This window comes from Pelobates fuscus, chromosome 1 (assembly GCF_036172605.1).
Source record: "Pelobates fuscus isolate aPelFus1 chromosome 1, aPelFus1.pri, whole genome shotgun sequence".
In the NCBI taxonomy this organism is placed as follows: Eukaryota; Metazoa; Chordata; class Amphibia; order Anura; family Pelobatidae; genus Pelobates; species Pelobates fuscus.
In genome coordinates, this window is record NC_086317.1 from 298,342,881 (window position 1) to 298,366,979 (window position 24,099).

General features: G+C 35.3%; 1 protein-coding gene across 1 annotated transcript in view; it reads left to right on the plus strand.

Moving 5' to 3' along the window:
• Positions 1 to 24,099, plus strand: part of DMD (dystrophin) — a 2,317,639-nt gene that overhangs the window by 338,943 nt on the left and 1,954,597 nt on the right. Inside the window, exon 2 of the mRNA XM_063457949.1 lies at positions 18,116 to 18,177. Coding sequence (XP_063314019.1) covers positions 18,116 to 18,177 — 62 coding nt within the window. The remainder of the gene's footprint in view (positions 1 to 18,115; positions 18,178 to 24,099) is intronic.

Below are 24,099 nucleotides of genomic sequence, written 5' to 3' on the forward strand. Positions count from 1 at the left end.
TTCAACCAATCAAGAAAATAGCAAACATTATTACCGTATATACTCGAGTATAAGCCGACCCGAATATAAGCCGAGGCCCCTAATTTTACCCCATAAAACTGGGAAAACTTATTGACTCGAGTATAAGCCTAGGGTGGGAAATGCAGCAGCTACTGGTAAATTTCTAAATAAAATTAGATCCCAATAAAATTACATTAATTGAATATTTATTTACAGTGTGTGTATATAATGAATGCAGTGTGTGTGTTTGCATTCATTATATACACACTGCATTCATACAAACACTGCATTCATTATATGCACACACTGCATTCATACAAACACTGCATTCATTACATACACACACTGCATTCATACAAACACTGCATTCATTATATACACACACTGCATTCATTATATACACACACTGCATTCATACTATACACACTGCATCCATACTATACACACTGCATCCATTATATACACACACTGCATCCATTATATACACACACTGCATTCATACTATACACACACTGCATCCATACTATACACACTGCATCCATTATATACACACACTGCATCCATTATATACACACACTGCATTCATACTATACACACACTGCATTCATACTATACACACTGCATCCATACAGTGTGTGTTTGTGTAAATGCAATGTGTGTATATAATGCAGTGTGTGTTTGTGTGAATGCAGTGTGTGTGTTTGTGTGAATGCAGTGTGTGTATATAATGCAGTGTGTGTATATAATGCAGTGTGTGTTTGTATATAATGTAGTGTGTGTATATAATGCAGTGTGTGTTTGTGTGAATACAGTGTGTATATAATGCATAATGTGTGTTTGTGTAGTGTGTGTAAACTGGGTGAGGGGAGGGCATTTTTATTATTGTAATTGTTTAATTTTAATATAATTTTAATATTATTAAATTTTAATATTATTATTATATTTTAATATTATTATTTAAATATTATTATATTATTTTAATAATATTATTTTATTTTAATTTTTGTATTTTTTTTTATTATTGTTTTTTGTCCCCCCTCCCTGCTTGTTGCCTGGCCAGGGAGGGGGGCTCTGTTAATCCCTGGTGGTCCAGTGGCATTGGCTGTTCAGTGGGGGGGCTGGCAGCGAGCTGTTACTTACCTCCCAGCAGCTCCTGTCAGCTCCTCCGTGCAGCTCCCCTGTCAGCTCCGTTCTGCTCACAGAGTAAGTCTCGCGGTCTGCGTGCCGCGCGGAGCGTTGCCACGGTAACCCGTGGCAACGTTCTGACGGCCGCGGGTGTCGCGAGACTTACTCTGTGAGCAGAACGGAGCTGACAGGGGAGCTGCACGGAGGAGCTGACAGGAGCTGCTGGGAGGTAAGTAACAGCTCGCTGCCAGCCCCCAACAGGACCGCCAGGCTTGTAATGAGCCTGGCGGTCCTGGTCTGTATTATGGCAATGTAAATTGCCATAATACAGACATTAACTCGAGTATAAGCCGAGTGGGGTTTTTTCAGCACAAAAAATGTGCTGAAAAACTCGGCTTATACTCGAGTATATACGGTATATGATTTTAGAAACATTTCTCTACTATTAAGGTCCAAGAAACCAAGAAACAATGCAGATAGGGATAGCTTAGTCTCAATATTTTTTTTAATTTAAATTTTGCAATTCAGTTTTCAGTTCATCACAGTTTAAATAAAGTCATCTCTATCCACAGTGTCCTTCACTAATATTGGCACCCTTGGTAACTATGAGCACAGAAGGCTGCGAACAATTGCTTTTATTGTTCAACCTTTTGTATCTTTTGTTAAACAAAATGCACAAAAATACTCTACTATTATGAATATCCAATAATTGCAAATACAACACAGGTTTATCCAAAAAAAATAAATCTATAACAGAGTATTTTTTGAACAAAAGATCAAAAGGTTAAACAAAAAAGACAAATTTCCACATTTTTCTTTGCTCATATTTATCAAGTTTGCCAATATTAGTGGAGGGCACTGTATAGACAAAATGTTATATCTAAAACATGCTTCAAATCTTGCACTCGAGGACTTCAATAATATTTGACCCACTGCAATATTTAGTATAAATTTGACATATTTATCTTAAGCACAAATGTCTTTGTTAACTTGATTCACATTCTAGGCTATATAGGCTATATTTGCTATATATCTGTTGGCTTATTCCATGTTCTTTTTGATCAACTGTTTTCTCCAAAAGAAAACTTTGGATCTATTTTGACAACTTTGTTGATAATCTTTATGGCAAGTTTATTATAAACTAGATTGAGGGAACAGATTTTAAAACTAGGGTTTTATAATCAGTCCCAGGGCAAAGGTTTGCTCAAAATAGACACATTCCCCTTTAAGATTAAATATTGTCTATCAAAACATGTTAATCAATTAAGTTGTACCATGGCAAGATTAAAATAATTTGGTTCATGAATGAGGAGGAACATGCAGTGTCGGCGCGTCCTTAAGCGGCACAAGCAGCCGCCTTAGGGTGCACCGGCCCAGCGGGTGCTAGAATAGAGTGACCCTCCTGCCAGGCACTCAGTGTAGCAGAGCTGAGCGGAGCGGACCGCGGTAGAGGAGGATCTGTTTCCTGTACCTGGCTGGACTGACAGGAAGTGCTCACTTAGAAAGCACTTCCTGTCAGTCCGGCCGGGTACATTAAACTGAAAATCTTGTACCGCACTCTGCTCTGCTTGGCCATGATACAAGAAAGGTAGGAGACACACTGGGCAGGGAATGGGATGGGGAAGAACAATAAGGGGGGAGAGGGAGGGGAGTGGACCAAGGAGGGAGAGAGGACCACTAATAGACATAGAGGGGAGTGGAGAGGAACACTAAGGGACATAGAGGGGAGAGTAGCACACAGGGGGGCCTGAGTGGGAAGAAAGGTACATAGAGGAACATGAGGGGGGAGAAATACGCACAGATGGGCCTGGGGGTGAGAAAGATGCTCACAGGGGCTGGGGAAGAAAGTGACACACAGAAGGGCCTGGGTGTGGAAATACAAAGGGGTCGGGTGGGGAGAGACACATAGGGGCTGGAGAAGAGAAAAAAGAGACATATAGGGGCTGGATGAAATAGACGGTCTATGGGTGAAAGAGAAACACACAATGGAGCTGGAAAGAGTAAAATACACAACGGGGCTGGGAGAGAATGAGACACACAAAAGGGCTGGGGGGAGTAAGGCACACAAAGGGGGGTTGTAAGAGATACACAAGGGAGGTGTAAGACACACAATGGTGAAAAATGGGGGATAAGATACACTAAAGGTGGTAAGACATTTAAAAAAGGGGATAAGAAACAAAAGGCTGCTTAAGAGGCACACAGGTGAAGATGCTTTTTTGGGGGGGTGGGGCGCCAAAATCATCATCGCCTGTGTACCCCAAAATCCTTGCACCGGCCCTGGGTACATGGTTCATGCAATACTCATGATCAAAATAGTTCTTGTCTTACAACTGCTGTTATATTAACCTATTCCCACTAACACTGTAGAAATGTTACATTAATTTAAAATTTAAAATCAGTGCAAAAATGATTGAAGCCCATAAAGCCTCACATTATTTTATGATAAACAACCAAAATTCAGGTAGCAGAGAAATGCATTTCTCTAACTGTGTTTTCGTTTTTTTTTGAGTACATGACTTAATGGGCTTGAAATTGTAAATATCTCCATCCTATACAGTTAGTATGATATAGAAACTTTGTTCATGTACATCTGAACCTAGTGATGTAGAGTTGGAAGAGCTTATCATTCAGTACAGAAAATATATTATGTTATACATGTTATTTCATCGTGCAAACCTGTGTACAGTATAATACAATAGATTAATATAATCGTCCTATCATACCTGGATATTATGCCACATATAGAGATATGTTTTTCATGCTGCTGGCATTGTTGTAAAGCTCATCTGCTATAAATGCCGACAGATTTATTACTAATACATTTGACTTGTTTTATTTATTTATTTATTTATTTTCAAACCTGTTATATATGACAAAAATTGTATTTCTGTTTGTAATCTAACATTTCAAACCATATAATCTATACAAGTGGTATGCTCTAATATTGCAGTAAGGGAAAAAAATCAAACATTAAAACTGAATAAATCTACATAATTAATTTTTATGCATCAGCATCATGCAATTTATACACAAAATTGCTGTTTGATCCTGCATTAATATGCTAGCTATGCCTATTATGTTTGGAATAATTACAATGCTACTATTTCTTGAAACAAAAAAGGCTTGGTGTTGAAGGGGTTAAGCATATATACATATACAATACATTAATGAACATTCAGCATACAAAGCATTCTTACTTTCATTACTTTAAACTATACATTATGAAACAATGTACACAGGATGCATACACATTCATCCTTAGCTATGTAGTATAGATTTTTATGAACAGTTACATTACTGTGTCTCTCAACCCTCATTTTTAAGTAGCCCATCATCTTCAGTTTACCATCACTACTTCAGCAACAACATATTACTCTCGCTCGCCTTTCTGGTCATGTGATTATTTTGAATGGTTTCACTCCTCCGTCACACTTTATTATGACGGAGATCGCCTTTAATGCAAACATTGGAGACATTGTTTATAGCCCATAAATGCAAGCCAGGTAATGACATTATAATTCACATGGCTTCTTAATCTTTATTATAGAGCATGGAAGGTCCTTAATTGCTGCTAGTACAGGGATAGTACTCATCAACAGTGAAGAAATGTTACCTGGTTACATGTCTGGAGTGACAAATAGTAAACATGAACATGAACACTCTGCCTAAGAAATTGATGAATGTGTTTTGATGGTATTGGATTAGTACGAATGTTATATTTATACTGATAGCATATACACTTGGGCAGTAGCCATAAGAGATTAGACTTTTTGGTTTGTCTTGCTTGATTCATCCTGGTGGTTAGAAATTCAATAATGTGTGATTTCGGTTTGGATTAATTTTATCCATGCAAACAATACGGTAAAACAATTTTGAAAAACCAAGAGTGTATGAAAATCGGCTAATCGGTGTACTGCAAAATATTAATTTTATGTATATATTATACAGTGCACTAGTAGGCTCACTTCCATGTCATTTGGTTCACATATAAAAGGAGAAGTAACCAACAGAGGGAAAAAGAGGAGGAACAGTAAAAAAATGTACATTTCTATATTAAATAATTAGGAAATATATAAACATAGAAATTTATTTCTACTACTACTTTTTTTTTCCCCTCGTTTGACCGTTTAATAAATTTAAATTAAATTAACATTTAGTGATTGCCCCCGAACCATCAATCGGCATTTTTCACACTAGTTATCTCTTTTCTTAGCCTCAGACGGAACTCAGAATCACAAAACGAAAAAAACTGTTATTCATTTTGTTTGCCTTGTCATTCATCCATATGGCATTTTGGAGTTCCAGAATTTGGACAGGATGGTGATCACCCAAAATTTGGAGGAATAACAATTTGTGTGAAACTAAAGGCACAAATCTTGTGGATATGATGTTCCCCCCAAAAAAGTTGTACTTATATAGCCAGCGTTAATATCCCTCATTGGTCAAAAAAATGTGGGCTGTTTAGAATACCATGTACAGCTAATGCAACCAGGGATGTGTGGGGAAGGAATACACTGAACATACTGAGTATACAACAGGAGTTACAGGCTGCAATAGAAGATTACAATATAGTGTAGAAACATTGTGCATGTCACGACTGCTAGTGAGGTCCAGCACGCAGAACTATGTAACATCTACATAGACAGAACAGAAAGTATAGAACGTAAACTGGTCCTTAGAATGGCCAGACTAATACGTTAAAGACAGAGAATGGTCAAGGGATAGCCGAGGTCAAGGAAGCCAGAAATATACAACACCGTTTAACAAGCCACGTCAGGGAAACCAGAAATCAGAAATAGTCAGGACTAGCCAAGGTCAAAATACCGGGAATATCAAAAACAGGACAAGAAAATTGGGAACCAGGAACGGAAACCACGACAAGGCAATGAATTGGGAAGCTTCAGGGATTTAAATATCCCTCCTTTGACTGTGATCGGTCAGGGGGTGACCTCTGACCCCTGAACGTGCGTGTGAGTTGACGTTGTGACGTCACACGCATGTTTGTGTGAACCTGGGGGACGGAGCCATCTTTATTTTGGGCAGGCGGCCAGGAGAACCTGGCGAAGCGGCTGCCAACTCGCCGCTGAGCAGGTAAGATTAGTTTATCGGCACGTTCGCACTGGTCGGGTGCAGCCCGGGGGCCATGACAGTGCAACTGCACTTACTGTGCCCACTTAAAGAGACTGTATTTACATCCCAGTGAAATTTTTTTTAGGAATCTGTATTCTCAGAAATGCCATCAGGTTATGTACAAATAGCAGCATACAGGTTATTCAAACATGTATATCAATATAGATTTTGTCCATATCTACTCTGTAAAACAAGCAATTCTGCTTCTATGCCAAAGACAAAAGCGATCACATAAACTCTTTTATCCAACTCCCCCAATATTTCTGCAAATAACCAATTAATAAATTAAACATATATTTTTTTTAATATTTCTAAACAATTTGAACAAAATTGAAATTTAACCCTACTTCTATCTATGCATACCATTGTGAAAGAGTTAATCTATCGGTGTTGTGATTTAGTACTTGGTCAATGTATAAAATGTATTGTTATCTACGCTAGTAAACACAATCTACCGCAGCTTGAGGCTGTGCGCCACAAGCAATTCACAGAGGTAGAAAAGTAGAAACCGGATAACAAACTCTTCCTAAACACTGACAAAACTGTTACAATGATCTTTAGAGCTGTACCTAAATTACGTAAACTACAAAATCAACAACTGTATATCAAAACAAATTCAAATAGCACACTGACAGCAGTCTGTTCTTTTAAATATCTAGGTATGTTGCTAGACCCCAATCCCACCTAAGCCCTCAGTGAGGAAACTGATAGTGCAACAAATGCTAATGCCGGTCATTGATTATGGGGATGTAGTGTATGTACCCGCACCGCAAACCCAACTTATAAACGTAATACATTATATAATTAATTCTGCAGCTTTGTACTTGAATGTAATTACTTTACCCATCACTGTGACATGTTAAAAGAGCTAAACTGGCTATTGCTGGAATCCCGAGGCACTCTTCATCTTTCCAGCCTTGTGCATAAGAGCTTTTCTGGGAAGCTCCCACCCTACCTGAGTAGAATGCTCTCCCCAGCTGTTCCCACCTCTTATAAACTCCGATACAGTACCAGCACTTTATTCAACATACCGCAATACAAAAATAAAGTGGCTCGATCCTCCTTTTCCTACAGAGCACCACAATTATGGAATAACCTCAGGGACACAGTCAAATCTTCATTCAATCTAAAATCTTTAAAGAGATCTATGGCAATATACCTCAGCACAGAATGCCAGAATACCAGAATATACATCCTGGTAAAATATTTTAGAAATAAATAAATAAATAAATTAACAAACATAAACACCAGGGACACTTTATAACTGTTGTGTTTAACACCAACTTAAAAGCACAAAGCCTGGACTGATACTTTGTGACTGCCATCAATGGGCACACACATTATGACTCCAGTCAGTAAATGGATATGCTTGCTTACTTTTTATTTTAATTATTATTATTACTATTATGGTATGTTTCTATGTGTGTTTATGTGTACAAGGCCGGTATCAAAGCAATTCCAAATCACCTCCTAGGAATGTGTACCTAATGGAAACATGCATGCTATGATTCACAATAGTTTGTACATTAAAGATGCCTCTAATTAAACTATTAAGATGCATAGATCATTCTATTATTTTTGATTGATGTTATTCATCATACCTGCCTTGGCCTTTTCACATTCCAGGCGAGGATACATTTTCATAAATTTCTGCAATTAAACCAGAAAACTTAGGTAAGTGATGTTGAAACTTTTTATCAATAGCTATCGTATGACTAAAGATTAAAAATCCTAGGTAAGTTGTAAAACATCACCAACCCAATTGATCTAGTCATTTGCTACTAAAGTACAACTATTTAGTTAACAACCTCCAAAGCTTGAGACTTTTACAGACTACTAGGATTAATAATTCAAGTAAAAAATTCAAAGTAAATTTCACATTTAAGGCAGAAATAGCTGATCTGCAAAAATTATCAGTGTTCAGTTCGATTGACCTGGCCTTTCATTTGAAATTCACTTTGAATTCTCTTTAAATTCTCACTTTAGTAAATAACCCTGATATGCTAGTAATACTTTGGGGAGGTTCACTAATCTGCAGTTTATAGTAAAGACAAAAATAAAATTGGGGCAACATTCAGAAAATGCATTTCACAGGAAGGTTGCTGCCGTAGTGACCAAAATGTATACATAATACAGATTAAGGAACAGCGCACACATAAAAATACAGTTTTAAATACAGAATATTAAAATCACTCTAGCTTGTTTAGCACTAGCACTATTTGTTGGAATTAGCGTTATTGGGATACTGTGAAGTGGTGAGCTTAACACAAAATGGCCATATGGTAGAACTAAATCCCCTGAGATAGGTGATTTTAAGTAGCCATATAACATTTAAAAAAAAATTTCTATGTGTGTGCTGTACGTTAATCTGTACTATGTATGAATTGTGATAATAGAGAGGACTTGAAAACAGGTCTGCAAGGAGGCACACCTGGTTCCAGTAGTATTACCCTAATGGAAATTACTAAGTAAAGGTAATTGGCATACAGTGCCTGATTTACATAAGCATAGAAAATAAAAACTAAAAACTAAAAAAATAAATAAAATAAAAAACAAAAAAAAACAAAAAAAAACACAAAAAAAACCTTATTGTCCAATATTGGATAAACACATCTGACGTAGATATTTAGTACATAACCCAAAAAAAACAGGTTCTAGGCTTCATTGGCAGATAAGGGAAAGCATCCAGTATACAACTGCAGATCCCTAAATGGACTCTTAAGATAGATAGCACACTAATAAATCTCTGAGTCACAGGATAGATTATTCAGTACTGTGCTGGAAGAGTCTCTGAGAAAAAGAGCCCACTATAATGGATAGAGCAACTCCCCCCCTCCCCCCCTATGTATGAATTGTGATCTGCAGTATATGGCCAGTTGGTAAACAAGCGTCTTCAAACATCTATTGCATGAATACTTTTTTAATTCAACTAGTTTGATACTTGTTGTAGCTGTGGATGTCAATATTCGTAGCTTTCAGCAGTAGTATTGCCTCTAGACACTCCACATGTTGTGGACTACATATCCCATGATGCATTTCCAGCATTATGGCTGTAGAAGCATTATGGGAGATGTAGCTGACAACAACTGGAGTGCAAGAGATTGCTTACCCTGATCTAGACATAACTTTCAAAATCATTTTTTCTTTACATTTTTAGTTATCGATGTCTGTTTATTACAAAAAATAACTATGCTGAAGTTATATTGCTGCCGAGCATATTACTATGCTAATCTAATTTAATCTAATCAATTTTAGCTCTTACAGGGCTATAAATGATTGATTTATGGGCTATTTACATAGATGTTAACCTGTAAATGTAAAAAAAGGCAATTTATAAAGGAACACTATATTGACAAATCATTTTGTTTAATGATGTAAAATGAGGTTTGCATCAATTTAGGTCATTTTTTGAGCTGAATATAATAAAATAACCATCTGACAAAGCATAATTTGATTGCATAATCTGTACCCTATTTGGTTCTTATGCTCCTTCTACACAGAATTGTCCATCTCAAATCGTAGCTTTTAGAGATATATTATAGAATTCCTAGAGTTTAGGGTTCTATTTCCTCTTCAGTCATCAGATACCAAGATTCTGCGCTCTGTGTTCCTCCCAGAAACATATTTGGAAGTGCTCCAAGGACACCCACACAATAAAAATCACGTGAAGAATTTATTGTTTTGAGCTATTTCAATAGTTTTTGTTTCATTGGTTCATTGCAAACAGCTGAACGTCTGTAAATTTGGACAACAAATCTGAATAATTTTGATTACAACTGTAAGATATTATATAGTGTCTGTCCTGCAGCTTTATCCTCTTGTTCCCAGGTTTGGGTATTGAATTATACATTATATTTGTAATCTACAGTTTGGTCCAGAGTGTCAATTTCAGGAGTAGATTAAAAACAGATTAGGGTACCCTGGTTAAAAATTACCATGAGACTCCGCCAATGTATATTAATCCACCAGAACACAGGCACCATTAGAACTAACAATAGAGACCAAGTTGTGGAAATAGAAATAATCCTCAACAATGCACTATTTATTTGATAGAGTATATAGCAGTGAGTTACATTATTTTAGTTAACAAGGTAGACTTTTTGTATTTATCCCTTAGGATTTTTCCATATTAATTAAATCCCCTATCTCCCCTCTGTGTCTTCGCAGTAGCCATTTATTTAATTGTGGTTGTAACAGTGTACCATGGTTTTAGTGAATATTAGTTATTAGTTTATTAGTTAGAAACCATTGTTTGGGTACTCTTTTTACCATATGTTGACATACATGATCAAATTGTCTATCTTGTTTCTTATAAAAGCAATATGTTTACTTGCCCTAAAGTAGACATATCCTCAGCCCCCTAAGGATTATTCTGTTCCATAAATACTCTCCTAAAGTTTCAACATGGAGTTTCCAGCTCGTATTTTAACTTCCTAATTTAATTGATTAATTAATTTAGCCTTTAAATTAAAATAAATTTGCAGGTACCCTTAAGTGGAGAAGTAATTATTTTGATTTATACAAAGCCTTAAATCAATGTTCATATAACTTTAGTCAATACAAAAACAAAATGAAAGACATACATAACAAAACCTAAAGGGATGCTACAGGCATTACAACTTTGGCTTAATAAAGCCTTTTTACTGTATAGACCATGCCCCTTCAGTCTCACTGCTCAATTATCTGCCATTTAAGAGTTAGATCACTTTTGTTTCTTCCTATGCAGCCCTAGTCAGACTTTCCTTAGCTGTGACTCATTTTCAATCAGATGTTTAGAGGTTCTTATCTCCTGTTCTGTAAATTGAACTTTGATCACACACAGAAGGTTCCTGCAGGGTCTAGAAGGCTATTAGCAGAATAGAGCAGAAGATACAATTCTCAATCAAAAAGAAGTGTAATAAATGAAGTTTAAACGTGAGATATATCAGAAAGTGTTTAGGAAGGCCGTTTGAGTGACATACATGGAGGTGTGACTAGGGCTGAATATACAAAGTGATTTAACTACTAAATGGCAGAGAATTGAGCAGTGATACTTTATTACATGATCTATACACCAAAACTACTTAATTAAGCCAAAATTATGTTGGTGCCTATGGTATCCCTTTAATAGGAAAAATGCCTTTATCTTGGATGATACTCTGCCAATAAGTTTTCATGTTTTTATGCTTTTTGTTTCTCTGTTGTATTCTTTTTGTCCTAGTTATATATGTCCAAGTAAACAGGTTCATAAAAACATGTGGCAAGACACCTACGTTCTTGAAAACTGCTTACGTTTAAGGTCCAGATTAGCAAGCAAAAAGCCGATTTGACTTTTGAGATTTGAGAATTTACGAATCCAGCTATTTTGACCTAAATTTTAAAATTTACTTTAAAATTCCTAGCAATACTCGGGGATGGTGACAGTTTGTTTTAAGAAACAACATAAAGTTTTGCAATTAATACAATTCAACTACTATATGATTAAAGATAAACTCACCTAAACATAAAAATACACGTTCCCTTTGAATGGAGAATGTCAATTACAATAGACTCTGTAGACTGTTTATTACCTGTTGCAGGAATCCTCGGTTATGATGACGTTTCTTTTTTTTGGTCATTTGGGAGAATATGTTCAATTGTTCTGCTCGGATGCTTGCTGTCGTGCATTTGTTTGGTTTAGAGGACTACAAAGCTCTAAAATTGAGACTCACTGTGCCATTGTATTTTTTGAGAACACTTTTAATCATCAAATTATATTTAGCTCTACCACATCCTATTCCATTAGTACACTTGTGCTACAACTGTTTTTTTTATCTATTTTTCGTTTTTTATTGAGCAAGTAATAAGGTTCTCAATTAGAGGTACATTTCTGGCTGGAGTTAACCCAAGTTTTAATGCATTATATTGATAATCTATATATAAAAAAGCATGTTAAAAAAATTAGATAAACTAAAAATATTAAAATAAATAGGACACCTTTGAATGTATCTGATTTCCCGAAAATATTCAGAATTCGCAGATTGTGCAGTAAATCTTCCCCTTGCTGCTCCAACTTTTTTTTGACAATCTTTTTGACAATATGAATTACAAAGATTGTAGAGAAAAGAAAACAGTTGAAGTAGCCAAAGTAACCAAAATTCGCAATGTTAGATAGTAAAACTTTGAGAAGATCTCACAAACAAAAATGATTCACAATTATTTATGAAATAGTATACAAATACATTCCCAATTATGTTGCAATTATGCACTATGTCAAGAAATGTTTTGATAAATAGGCATCTTGGTTTAAATAAGTGATCATTGTTCCAAATGTGATTGTATTGTGCTACAGTATCATGTATATGGTCATACATTTTTCCATTCGTTCGATATACTTGTTTAGCACTCTTACAATAAGGGAGGTCCTGCCTAGACCTGCTTTACTCTAGAGATAGAGATAAACATCTGGCTTCTCCTGTTGGAGAAGACTGTATGAAGTGCAGGCACCTGGGGGAACCCAGGTAAGATGTCAAACTATGCTAAAATAGTTTAACATTTTGACATGTAGCAGAGGACCTCTACAACATGCTGGACTTATATGTAAATTATTGCATGTTAGCTATGCTATTTCACTGTAAACTATTCATTCATACACTATTGGGTAGCCCTGCCACTTGTGGAATTATTCTCGTATTATTATTCTGCAAAACCAAAGCACAGACTCATAATTCACAATTAAAAGTGAAACTACCATCCTCTGTTCATGAACCAACCAGAAGGAGTATATAAAAGACCAATAGGGGTGCAAAAGAGGACTGCAAATTATAAAATCAACAGTTAAAACCACATATAAACTTTAGTAGAATGAATAAAATAGTGTGAATAACTTATGCTCAATGAGATCCTTACAAAAAAGAAGCAGGTTTAAAAATATAAAACATAAAATCAAAGTGTAAATGGCTGGGCAGTTTCTTTTCACCATGTGTTGTGTTTAATATTGGGTGCATTTCACTATAATATAATTTGGACAATTGGCACTCCCTTATCCGCTAAACAGCAACTTCGGTGCTGACAGATCTTGTTAGTTTTTTTAAAAACACCTAATCTAGGCAAAAAATAATGGGAGTTTAGTTACATTATGTGATCATACATTGCATAAGCCTGCCACAACGTCAATGTACCCCATCTTTGGCAGGTCCAACTCTAACACCCTAATGTCTGACTGTTGGCACTATAAAGATTAAAGATGAATTTCAATTAACTATCCCAGTGGTAGGCAACCTTTGGTACTCCAGATGTTGTGGACAACATCTACCCTGATGCTTTGCCAGCATAATGACTATAAGAGCAAAACATCTGGAATGCGAAAGGCTGCCATCGCTAAACTAGCCTACATGATAGTTGAAGGAGAGGTGAGGTCATTTTTATTAACCAATACCACGCCACACTGGCAAAGAAGGATAGGGGAGTTGTGGGGGAACATGTATATATTAATGTTTCCTTTTTTGGGGGGGGGTTCTATGTTTTTTTTTTTTTACTCCAAATGTTAAAAAGGAAAGGAAAACAGCCCCAATGTCCCTGTTCATTTATTTATTTATTAGCTGTTTGTGGCTCTTTTTTTTCTCACAACATGTTTAGTTCCTTGATAGCCACTATTTCAAAGTCCGCTGTCATGGAGCAATGCTTGACAGCCAATTAGCATTGAGAGTTCTGTAAAGAAAGGTGTCTCACACTGACATTTTAATGTCAGAAAACGCTTACTTATTTCTCATATCGGTTTCATTGTTGTAAATATGGGCAGACTTGATTCTCATTTTGATTCAGACTTTTTTCAACTTTTCAATTGTCCTGTTGAAATGTCACAGCCTTGTAAATAGACCCTCACTATGTGGATTTTAGATTATGAAACACAAAATTAAACCGCGCTGTTTTTTCTTTTCTTTTTTTTTTTTCGGTGTCATCTTTAACATTAATTTAGATGATGAGTAATCACCCAATATTCAAAGCTATTTGGAGATGCAAATTAAAGAACATAATTTCAGTTGGTGTCATCAAAGATGTAACTAGCACCATATAAACATATATCAGACTTAATAGGTTCTATCGAATTAATATATTTATAGAAATATTTTACACTTTAATTTGACATTAAAAATAAATTGTAACTTTATGTGGAATTTAAGCAATAATAAATGTCACCAAATAACTAAAATTTTTAAAAAGTACAAGATAGATGCAATTTAAATGTATTCTGCCAAAAATAGTATTCATTGCAACTCATAAAAAAAAAATTAAGTATTAAATATATACATTTATAAAACATAATGATGGTCACAGAATAAAAGGAGACTAGAAAAAAAAAGATAAATATAAAATCCCATGCATATATTTTGTAAATGTATTTAAACAATGCAGCTAATAAAATATGCATTTGTTGGTTTTCCAAAATTTCCTTGCTAGCTTAATGTCTGTAGACAAGCTGATCCACTCATTTTGCCCAACATACACTTCCTTATTTGTAGCCTATAAAACATTTAAATTTTACTAAAAATATATAATATTACATAAATAGAAATTAGATCTTTTACAAATTATATGAAAACATAAAACATAACTCACTATAATGATGTGTTATTCCAAGTCTGCAGGCTTGTCTTCATTCTTTGTGTGAAATCCATACCTTACACAAGAGGGGCAATGCTTTATGCTGACATTAGCTGCTTCAAGTTTCTGAGCGGGGAGTTAAGAAAGACCTTCCAATCCCCCAACATGTTCTAAAGTAAATATTTTGCTAAAGCTGAACTTAACACAGGGTCTAAATGGATATACAGTTTCAGGAAGTGTAAATGGAAGATGTATAATTGGCAGCCAGGGGAGGTGTGGCTAGAGCTGCAGAAACAAACTTCAGGAACATGGTCTTTGACATGAACTTTGGAAGTGATTTTTGGTGCTTAGACTGAACCTTTCGTATTGGATCGTATTGGATGTGGCATTTTACATGCAATAAAAATGTGGTACATTTAAACCTAATTCCATTTAGGGCTTACTGCACTAAAATAGTTGCTCAAATATTCACTGATGTGTTTTTTATATTTGAGCATTAATACGATTTTTTTTAGATTTGAGCATTAACATGATGGATGGAAGTAGGAAAAAACATTAAAATGAAAATAAGTAAATATATAAATAAATGCAAACAATCTTAGGTGGCAAGAAGCCAAATATCCTTATAGGCTCCCATAAATATTCTAAAATGCTTTCTTTACACGTGACTAATAGGAAGGGAGTTCTGCAGATACCTTTGGCACTATCACAGATAAATCTTTCCTGAAATGTTATATAACTTGAAGCCCGGGACTAATGTTGCACAAATATGTGACTTTAATTTAATTTAATGGCAAAGGTGTATGCTTCCCATGCTCTACATATCAAAGCTTCATGGTGTTAATATTAATTAATAGCCTAATAATTACAGTATCATTGTTGTTGTATAAATGTATTTTAATTCAAGTTGCATACCTCTTTTACTTTTAATGTTTACATGTTTCTAAAGAACAGCATGGCATATTTAGAGAAAACTCAGGAACAAGATAAAGAAATTCAGCTGTACAGCAAGCTACTTATTTTAATAAAAACTTTATTAAAAATCCTTCAAAACAATACAACGATGATACACTGAACGTTTCGCTGGAGTGGGATCCCTTCCACCTGCTGCAGCCAGCAGTGCAGTAGAAGTATTGAGGGATCCACTATCTTTCTCTTATAACATATAATGATATCTATAACTGTACTAGCAGTTCTCTATTGACCATTGTGCACTGTCTAATGTCCACATGAGAGTGACTGAATAGTAACTAGTCTAGTCTATGTTGAATGTCATATCAACAGGACATGTTCCAGATCTCACATAATATGATAACTGGACTGATCTACCTGTTCGAAAACAAAGTTTGCATCTTAAAATAAGGCTTATGCAGCTTTTCTATAAATAAAAAAGACTACAAACATTATCAAAACATTGTACTGAAAGGTACAGTAAAGCCATTATTGTTTAAGAACATGACAAGCATTATAATATCTACATTAGGTGTCACCTACTCAATGAGAGCCCAAAGCTGTCTGCATTGAGCTATGTCTAGCAGTGCAGGGTTTAGCTCATTGGCTGAAAGCAATAAGCTGATGTTCTCAACCAATGAGCTGGCCTTGTACTTCAGTATTCAGCTCCACGTATGAGCTTTAGGACTCTCTACAGAGAAGGTATTCTAATGGTATAGGTACTGCACTCAATGCAGCAGAGGTGGCCAACTCCTTCAATAGTATGCAAGGGTTAAATGTTTGACTACTAACATTGAGTTCAATATGGTACCATAACCACTAAAGTGTGCTGCAGATGTTATAATACTTGCAATGTTCCTTTAATATCATTTATTTATTCTCTTATTGTCTGCCGAATTGTTATTTTTATAAAACTAAGTTATGAAAACTTTACTAATGCCATCTAGTGAGACAAGTATTTTATTTTTGTTATTTTTGAAACAGACATTAATATGTCAGCCAAAAAATATGAAATTCCTTTTTAAAATTTACTATGTCAAATTGTGGATTTTCTATTACTACACCCAAAGAGTTGGAGTACAAGAGCTACAGGTTTTCATAAAGGATATCTACTTTTTTTTTTTCTTACATTTCTTGGCTTCTAATGGTTGTAGGATAAAATTTGAAATAAAAGACTTAAAATACTATTTTCTTGAAAGAATTACATGCTTCATGATCATCACAACTTTTCTGTTAGATAAATATTAGCATACGCCAAAAGTTCTCCTGTTAATCTGGTATACATGTTTCTTTATATTCTTTTGATTTTAAATTGCCTACAAGATTTTATTAGTTTGAATACCATCTATGTAGTACGATCAAAATGTAGAATCAGTATGCCTATTGCATTCCTACATACCATACCAACGAAAATCCTAAACAGATACCAGCAATACGCATTTGTTTGCTACACTCTTCTTGATATTCTTGATATTCTTGATTAGGAATGACAGATTGTCATCCACAATTCAACTTTTTAGTTTCATTTTTGTCAGTATAAGGTTTTTTATTGTGTTTTTCTAAGAAAATAATAGACTTTAAATAATAAACAATGTTATCTGGCAGAAAACAAAGGAAGTGCCAAATATAATATAAACCCATATTAACATCACATTCAGGCAACCATAATCTTTATAAACTGCATATATACTGCCATACTGTTCTGAAACAAATAAAAAAAATCTAAACACACATTTCCACCAGTTTCTGCTCTTGCCTAAAGCACTTATAGGGTTAAATACTTGGTTTGAGGCATACAGAGATACCACCCATTAGGTGAGGTCACATAATTATATTTCAGTTTCGTTCCGGTCATTTTGTGTGTGCTAGATCTTTAATGTGATTTAATTGAATTATTATTGCTTTGCATACTTTTCTTTTAATTCTTGATGCATATTTATTCTACTTGTTTTTGTGTTTTAATTAGGAGAACAGCTGGTAATTTGTTTTTTCTTGGTTATATTATACTTAAATCCCCAAAAAAGTGTAAGAAAGCAAAACTTTTATTTCGCAATTTGTTACCATGCTAACATTTTAATCTCGTTTCTTCAAGTTCTAAATGTCTATGAACTGCAGGCTACACAGGCCCCTATAATTTAAATGTTCATATTTGTATTTTTCCATAAAAATGACAATAATCATTATTAATAGATATACCAAGACAGATGTCAACTCTGCAGTGCAATAACTGTCATTATTTCCCCAATGTCATTTTGCATAGCATCTTTCTCATTGATTTTTATTTTTTTATTTTGTCGTTTACATTTTTTTCTCTGTATTAAGTCTGGAAATTTATTTTTTCCCATAGATGAAAGAGAAGATGTTCAAAGGAAAACATTCACAAAATGGATAAATGCTCAGTTTGCTAAGGTAGGAGCTGCATATTTTACTGTATAACAAGCATTTTGTGTTTAGTTGTTAATGTTGCTGTTTGCAGTGGATAGTAAATTATGATATTTGATTTGGCTTGAAAAAGTTGGACTTTTGTGTATGGATTCTGAGCAGAGCATACGTGTTTTTTTTTGTTCTTAGTGTTTGTAAACTGATTGTTTTTCTAATACATACAAGGCGGAGTTTCTTGCTTAAGCTATAAACAGGTCTTGGATGTGTTTCATCCTACAATAAAATGCAAAAAGAGCAAATAATAGTGCAATATCGTCTGGGCATATAAGTATATAATAAGGAGTGGGTGAAATGGCACTCACAAGTATGGAGCCAATTAATGAGGCTCAGATATTCAGTTTTGTGGGATATCAAGGTCCCCACTTCCTTCTTTTTACTGGTAAATAGAGGCTTCCTCAGTTGCTGCTGATCTACAAGAGGCGAAACGTGTTTTGCACATTGCACAGGACTTACAGATACATAAGGACTCACCTTAAACTGTAAGGTTTTTGATTTTAAATTTAATTTTATTGTTTTGTGTTTACTTTATAGTTAATAAAGCACTTTAAAACTGAACCTTCATCTGGAAAGAGAATTCATCACCATATAGCATTATCCAGTAAAAAGAAGGAAGTGGGGACCTTGATATCCCACAAAGCTGAATATCTGAGTCTCATTTATTGGCTCCATACTGGCATGCCATTTCACCCACCCCTTATTATATACTTATATACCCAGACGATATTGCACTATTGTTTGCTTTTTTTGCATTTTATTGTAGGATGAAACACATCCAAGACCTTTTTATAGATTAAGCAAGAAACTCCGCCTTGTATGTATTAGGATTTCTATTTTTTTGGTGAGATTAAGGGAAACTCAATAAGGTGTTAGTCTCTTACACTGTTTTATCTCTCATTGGCATTCTGTTTTTACACTGTATCAAAGTCTATGATTGCTTTTCTAAATTATTTATGAAAATGGGTTTTCATTTATGCCTGGATTGCAATGTATACATTTAAAATGTTATTCTTGTTACAATTACATTATTTAATCTCAGCATATCAGCATTTTCATATCCAATCAAATCAGATTTTTCGTGGAATTGACAGCCGATCTATAGAAGAATTAGATGCTAGTGACGCAAATTGTATTAAATTAATAATGTTATATGATACAATCTTCAATGTTGTTGAACAATTTAGGTCCATATACAGACATAGTGGACCAATGTGCTCACCTTCAGTATACGTAGCAATGGAATAGTGAATTAAAAAAATGACTCCAAGAGTACTCTTTAGTAAATGGTAAATTGTGATGCATATGCTAACTAGAGAGTAATCCCACTAGAGTGCACAAGGCAGGGTGGTCAAACCCCCAAAATACACTAGCATGTTTTACAAAAAACAAGCACACTCAGTAGTGTCTTCAAATAAGCATTTTTTTATTAGGGAACAATGTACAGCAGCAAGGTTTTGGCTCTTACATAAACCTTTGTCAAGCTGGTTTGAAAGATTCTCCCACCTGCCTATAATCTCTTTGAAGTTGACCTCGATGGACTTGAGTCTTTAATCAACCAATATGTATCTATGGAACTTCTTGGCAATTTTAGGCTACATATTACAATTTAGACATGGGCGATTAATACAAGTTCCGAAGTGACGAGTTTCGGAAGTTCGGAAGTGCCTAAGCTCCGAAGCACTGAAGCTCCAAAGTGCTGAAGTAATTTGGATTTCTCAAAGTGGCAAAACAAGAAAGAGGGAGGGAATATTACGTGAATGATGACAGGAATCTTGACCAATACGTTAATTATTTTTGTGCAATGATGTCATATCCTGTACGCGTCACATCGTGGCTGCCAGCGGACCCTGAAGAATGTGCATCTCTATTGTGCATGATTGCATAGGACAAACTTCCAAAGCCAATTATTACATCTAAAGTAGACATGTGCAATTCATTTCGTTCCGAATGTACATTCATCCGAATTTCATGCCATTCGGACATTCGGATCCTTATGAATATCCGAAGTGTCGAATTTGCAAAGTGCCGAACTGAACAGAATGCAATTGGTCCAAATTGCTGAAGCAGACAAATAATTTTATTTACAAGAATATCAGAACCGAACCACATTTTTTGCCCATGCACATCCCTATTACATGGGCAAAAAAAGTCTACAATTCACTATTTAGAGATAATCCACACACACAGCATTTATGAGCAACACTATCCTTTAACCCCTTAAGGACACATGACATGTGTGACACGTCATGATCCCCTTTTATTCCAGAAGTTTGGTCCTTAAGGGGTTAAACTATTGATAATGTAGTCATTTTAAATTCATGTTTGTTGATCTGTGGTTAACTCATCTACTGGCTATAGCTTTTGGGACTTCAAATGCCCTTAGGGAATGTCTTCTAAATAGCATTGTAACTGTGGCAACTGAACATTCCATTGAAAGGACATTCATTTGTTTATTTAAATAATATATTGTGTGGCGGGGTTTGTCGCCGGAACTGAGCAGTTGAAATACTGTGAAGCTCCGTGATAGCAGGGCCCAATTGGGGGAATATCAAGCCCACCACGCAGCATCGCCTTACCACAAAGCCCCCAAATGCAAATGCCCTTCTTGTATGGCTCCAGCACAAAACAGCCATGCCACAAGTTAGGGGCCTATCTGTCTCACTACCACACAGAAGCAGGGAGCACCCTGAGACTCATAACAAACAGCGGAGTACTCACCCGGGCAGGAGACTTCACAGGGTCCACTCCAGGTTCAATACTAATGGGTCACAGATCCCCAAAACCTGCTGTGGGAACCCCTGAAGAGCCCAGGGACATCAGCATCATGCTCCAAAGGCAGGTACAACCTAAGATGGCAGCCAGTGAAGGCTAACAGACCAGCCATGAACCCCCAAAGGCATGTAGCATGGACCCAGCAATACCAGACACTGGGACTACCCTGACAGCTGCATGTGTCACTGACACTACTAACTTGGCTACCAAACAGGACAACCATCTTGTGCCCACCACCCGTGGTTATGACTAGGCATCCCATTTAAGTTCTCCTCTGAACCACCATATAGTGGGCTCGATGAAAATAATGTAACTAAGCATGTTCACATTACCGTATTGCCAGTTAGAGCAACCCAATTCAATAGCTGTTAGCTACTTATTCCTAGATTTCCTTTTATTCACTAGCCTGATGCTAGTTGCAGAAACAGTACAGTTTCGTACATGTCTAGCCTGATTTCTTATGTTATAGTAAAAAAAACTGTGCATTTTCTACGGCGGCCATGCCAATGTATCATTATGTCTGTTCCTGAAATGCTTAATTATGCTGTTGTGACAATGTAAGACCAGTTGATATCATATGCACAGCAAAAATAAAGAATAATAAAATAATATATTTTAGTGTGACTTTTTTTGGATCACGTTATAGTGAGTTATAATGTAAAATGCCCAACTGATGTTTCACTGCCTTTTGATTCTGTCAAGTAACTTGAAAGTTAGAAGTGCAAAGCAGCTGGAACAGAACCAGTGTGTTTTGTACAGAATAGACGGAAGGAGCAATTAGCACTTCATTAAAGAAAAATTATAGATATATTTGCATATTGGCCAAAAGCAACTGTAATTTTCATTCGTTTGCTGCATAAAAATCTTATAATAGCTCATATTTTGAATAAACCCAATTGGCTTGGCTGCCATATGAATAAATCACCATATAAAGTGGAATAAAATACAGAAGCTCTCATGCAATATTTAGTTATAGGAATTTCATCACATTAGTTAAACACAGAAATGTCATAGACTGGAAACAGTTGTTGAAGAAGGATTAACTAGTGTTAATGATATAGTTTTATTTTGGTCAGTTGGTCAATTGCAATTGACATCTGATGAAACTGAAATGCTTGACCTAATTTTTTGTGAGTTGACAATTTGCTTATGGATACATTTGTATGCTGTTGATGTATATTTATATTGTGCTTTAAAGTGCTTACGTTAACAAAAATAAAAAGAAATAGGGCATAATTTAGAGTGATAATTTAAATTTAAAATATGGATTGGTGTAATTAATAATGCAACACAAACATGTAGAATTTAAACTTAATAAGAAATTTTGATTGGTCATAATTTTTGGAGAGTTCTTATTTAAATGTAGTTTTTATTTTTAAATACTCTGCAATATGGTATACTTTGATAAGTAATTTTTTATTTCCCTTTTTTACTTTTGTATAATTTTATATACTTTTTGGCTAAAGCATTATCAAGTTCAGAACATACTATAATTAAGAGCTTCTCAATTTAAGTTAAGAGATTCAATTTGGGTTATTAGGTGTTATGTGACATATAGATGTTTTATAAGGTTTGCCTTGAGATTTACAGGTAATGCCTAGTATAACATTTCAGAATTCATTTAATTGGTGGGAGTTTTTATCACTGGTTGTTATAATAATGAATACAAAAAAAAAAGTTACCTGTGCTCTATCCAAAATCCATATGGACATTTAAATAACAGGAGGCTTTTAGTATCAGTCCAATGGCAATTAAAGTGCAAGATCATCTGTCCTGTCCAAGCAGGTGAGATTGCACTGTGATGGCAATTGGAGTAATACTAAAAAAATAACTGTTATTTAAATGTGCATAGTGATTTTGGGTAGTTCAAGGGTTATTCTACATGTTTGGGCTGGTGAATACTATAGCCATTGCTATATGCCCCAAAACAATTTTGAGTGCAGGGCTTACTTTTGTGTGTTGGTACCATCACCACTAATACTAATGGTTATTATATGGTGCCAGATAGATTTTCACTGCCGAAAAACCTACTGGTAAGTCCCAACATACTGTGGTTGGTCTCCAGTCCATTTTAATCATAACCCACGCGTCCAAAAATAACTGTTTGAAAACAGAATGTCATCAGTAAGGTGTTGAGAAAAAGCAGTAGATTAAAAACCTGAAAAGTTGATAACTGCCTGTGTGTCTTTGTATATTCCTCCTGGCAATTGCAGAGAATTTTGAAAATACAGTCTTTTGGAGGTTTTGCGTCCGAGATAGACCTTTTGCAAGGTTTGCCTTGAGATATGCGGAAAAATATGATGAAAAACATTTTCTTTTGAGCATTAATTTAAGGTGTTAGCAATCAATTTTTCATGTTTTTTGCACACAATAATACTTTTATTTACTTACAGGAAATAAACTCAATCTCTATCAAACATTTTTCCACCATAGATGAGAAAAAATAGTTCCCGAATATACTTATATAACTAAATCTGTGCTATTTTATAATAAATGTTACCTGCGCTCTCTCCTTAATCCCTATGCATTTTTAAACAAATGGAGGTCTTTTAGTTACCTCCAATGGCCATGAGAGGTTAAACCCACCTGCCAACGTCAAGGCAGACCCCCCAGGTGGGTCCTAACTCTAACCATTCACCTTGCTTCCTTGAGCTTCTGGCAAAGATCTCTAATGAGACAGAAAGGGGTATTTTTTATATACACCCCTATACATTATTAACCCTTAATAGGGAACGCATGGGATGGGCGGATGCATTGTAACAAGAAAAGTCCTGCGCTCACTCCCATCACTGGGCGGCAGCCTGATGTGTACTGTAGTCATTGCTGTTGCCAGGTGATGGGAGTGAGCACAGGCCTTTTCTTTCTGTATTTTATAATACAGAAAGGTGTATCCCATCAATGATATTATACAGGTAACTAAATAATAAACCATTATTTTTACCACCAAATGAAAGGTACATTTTCAGTCTCTACTACCGCAATCCTATTCCAACAACAATAGTGGACAATAGTACCATGTACACAAATTATTGTAGTTTTATCAACAGAACATGAATACTAATCTGGTACCAATGACTTTGTTTGATAGTAAATAACAGTAAAATAATGTTAGTTAAATCG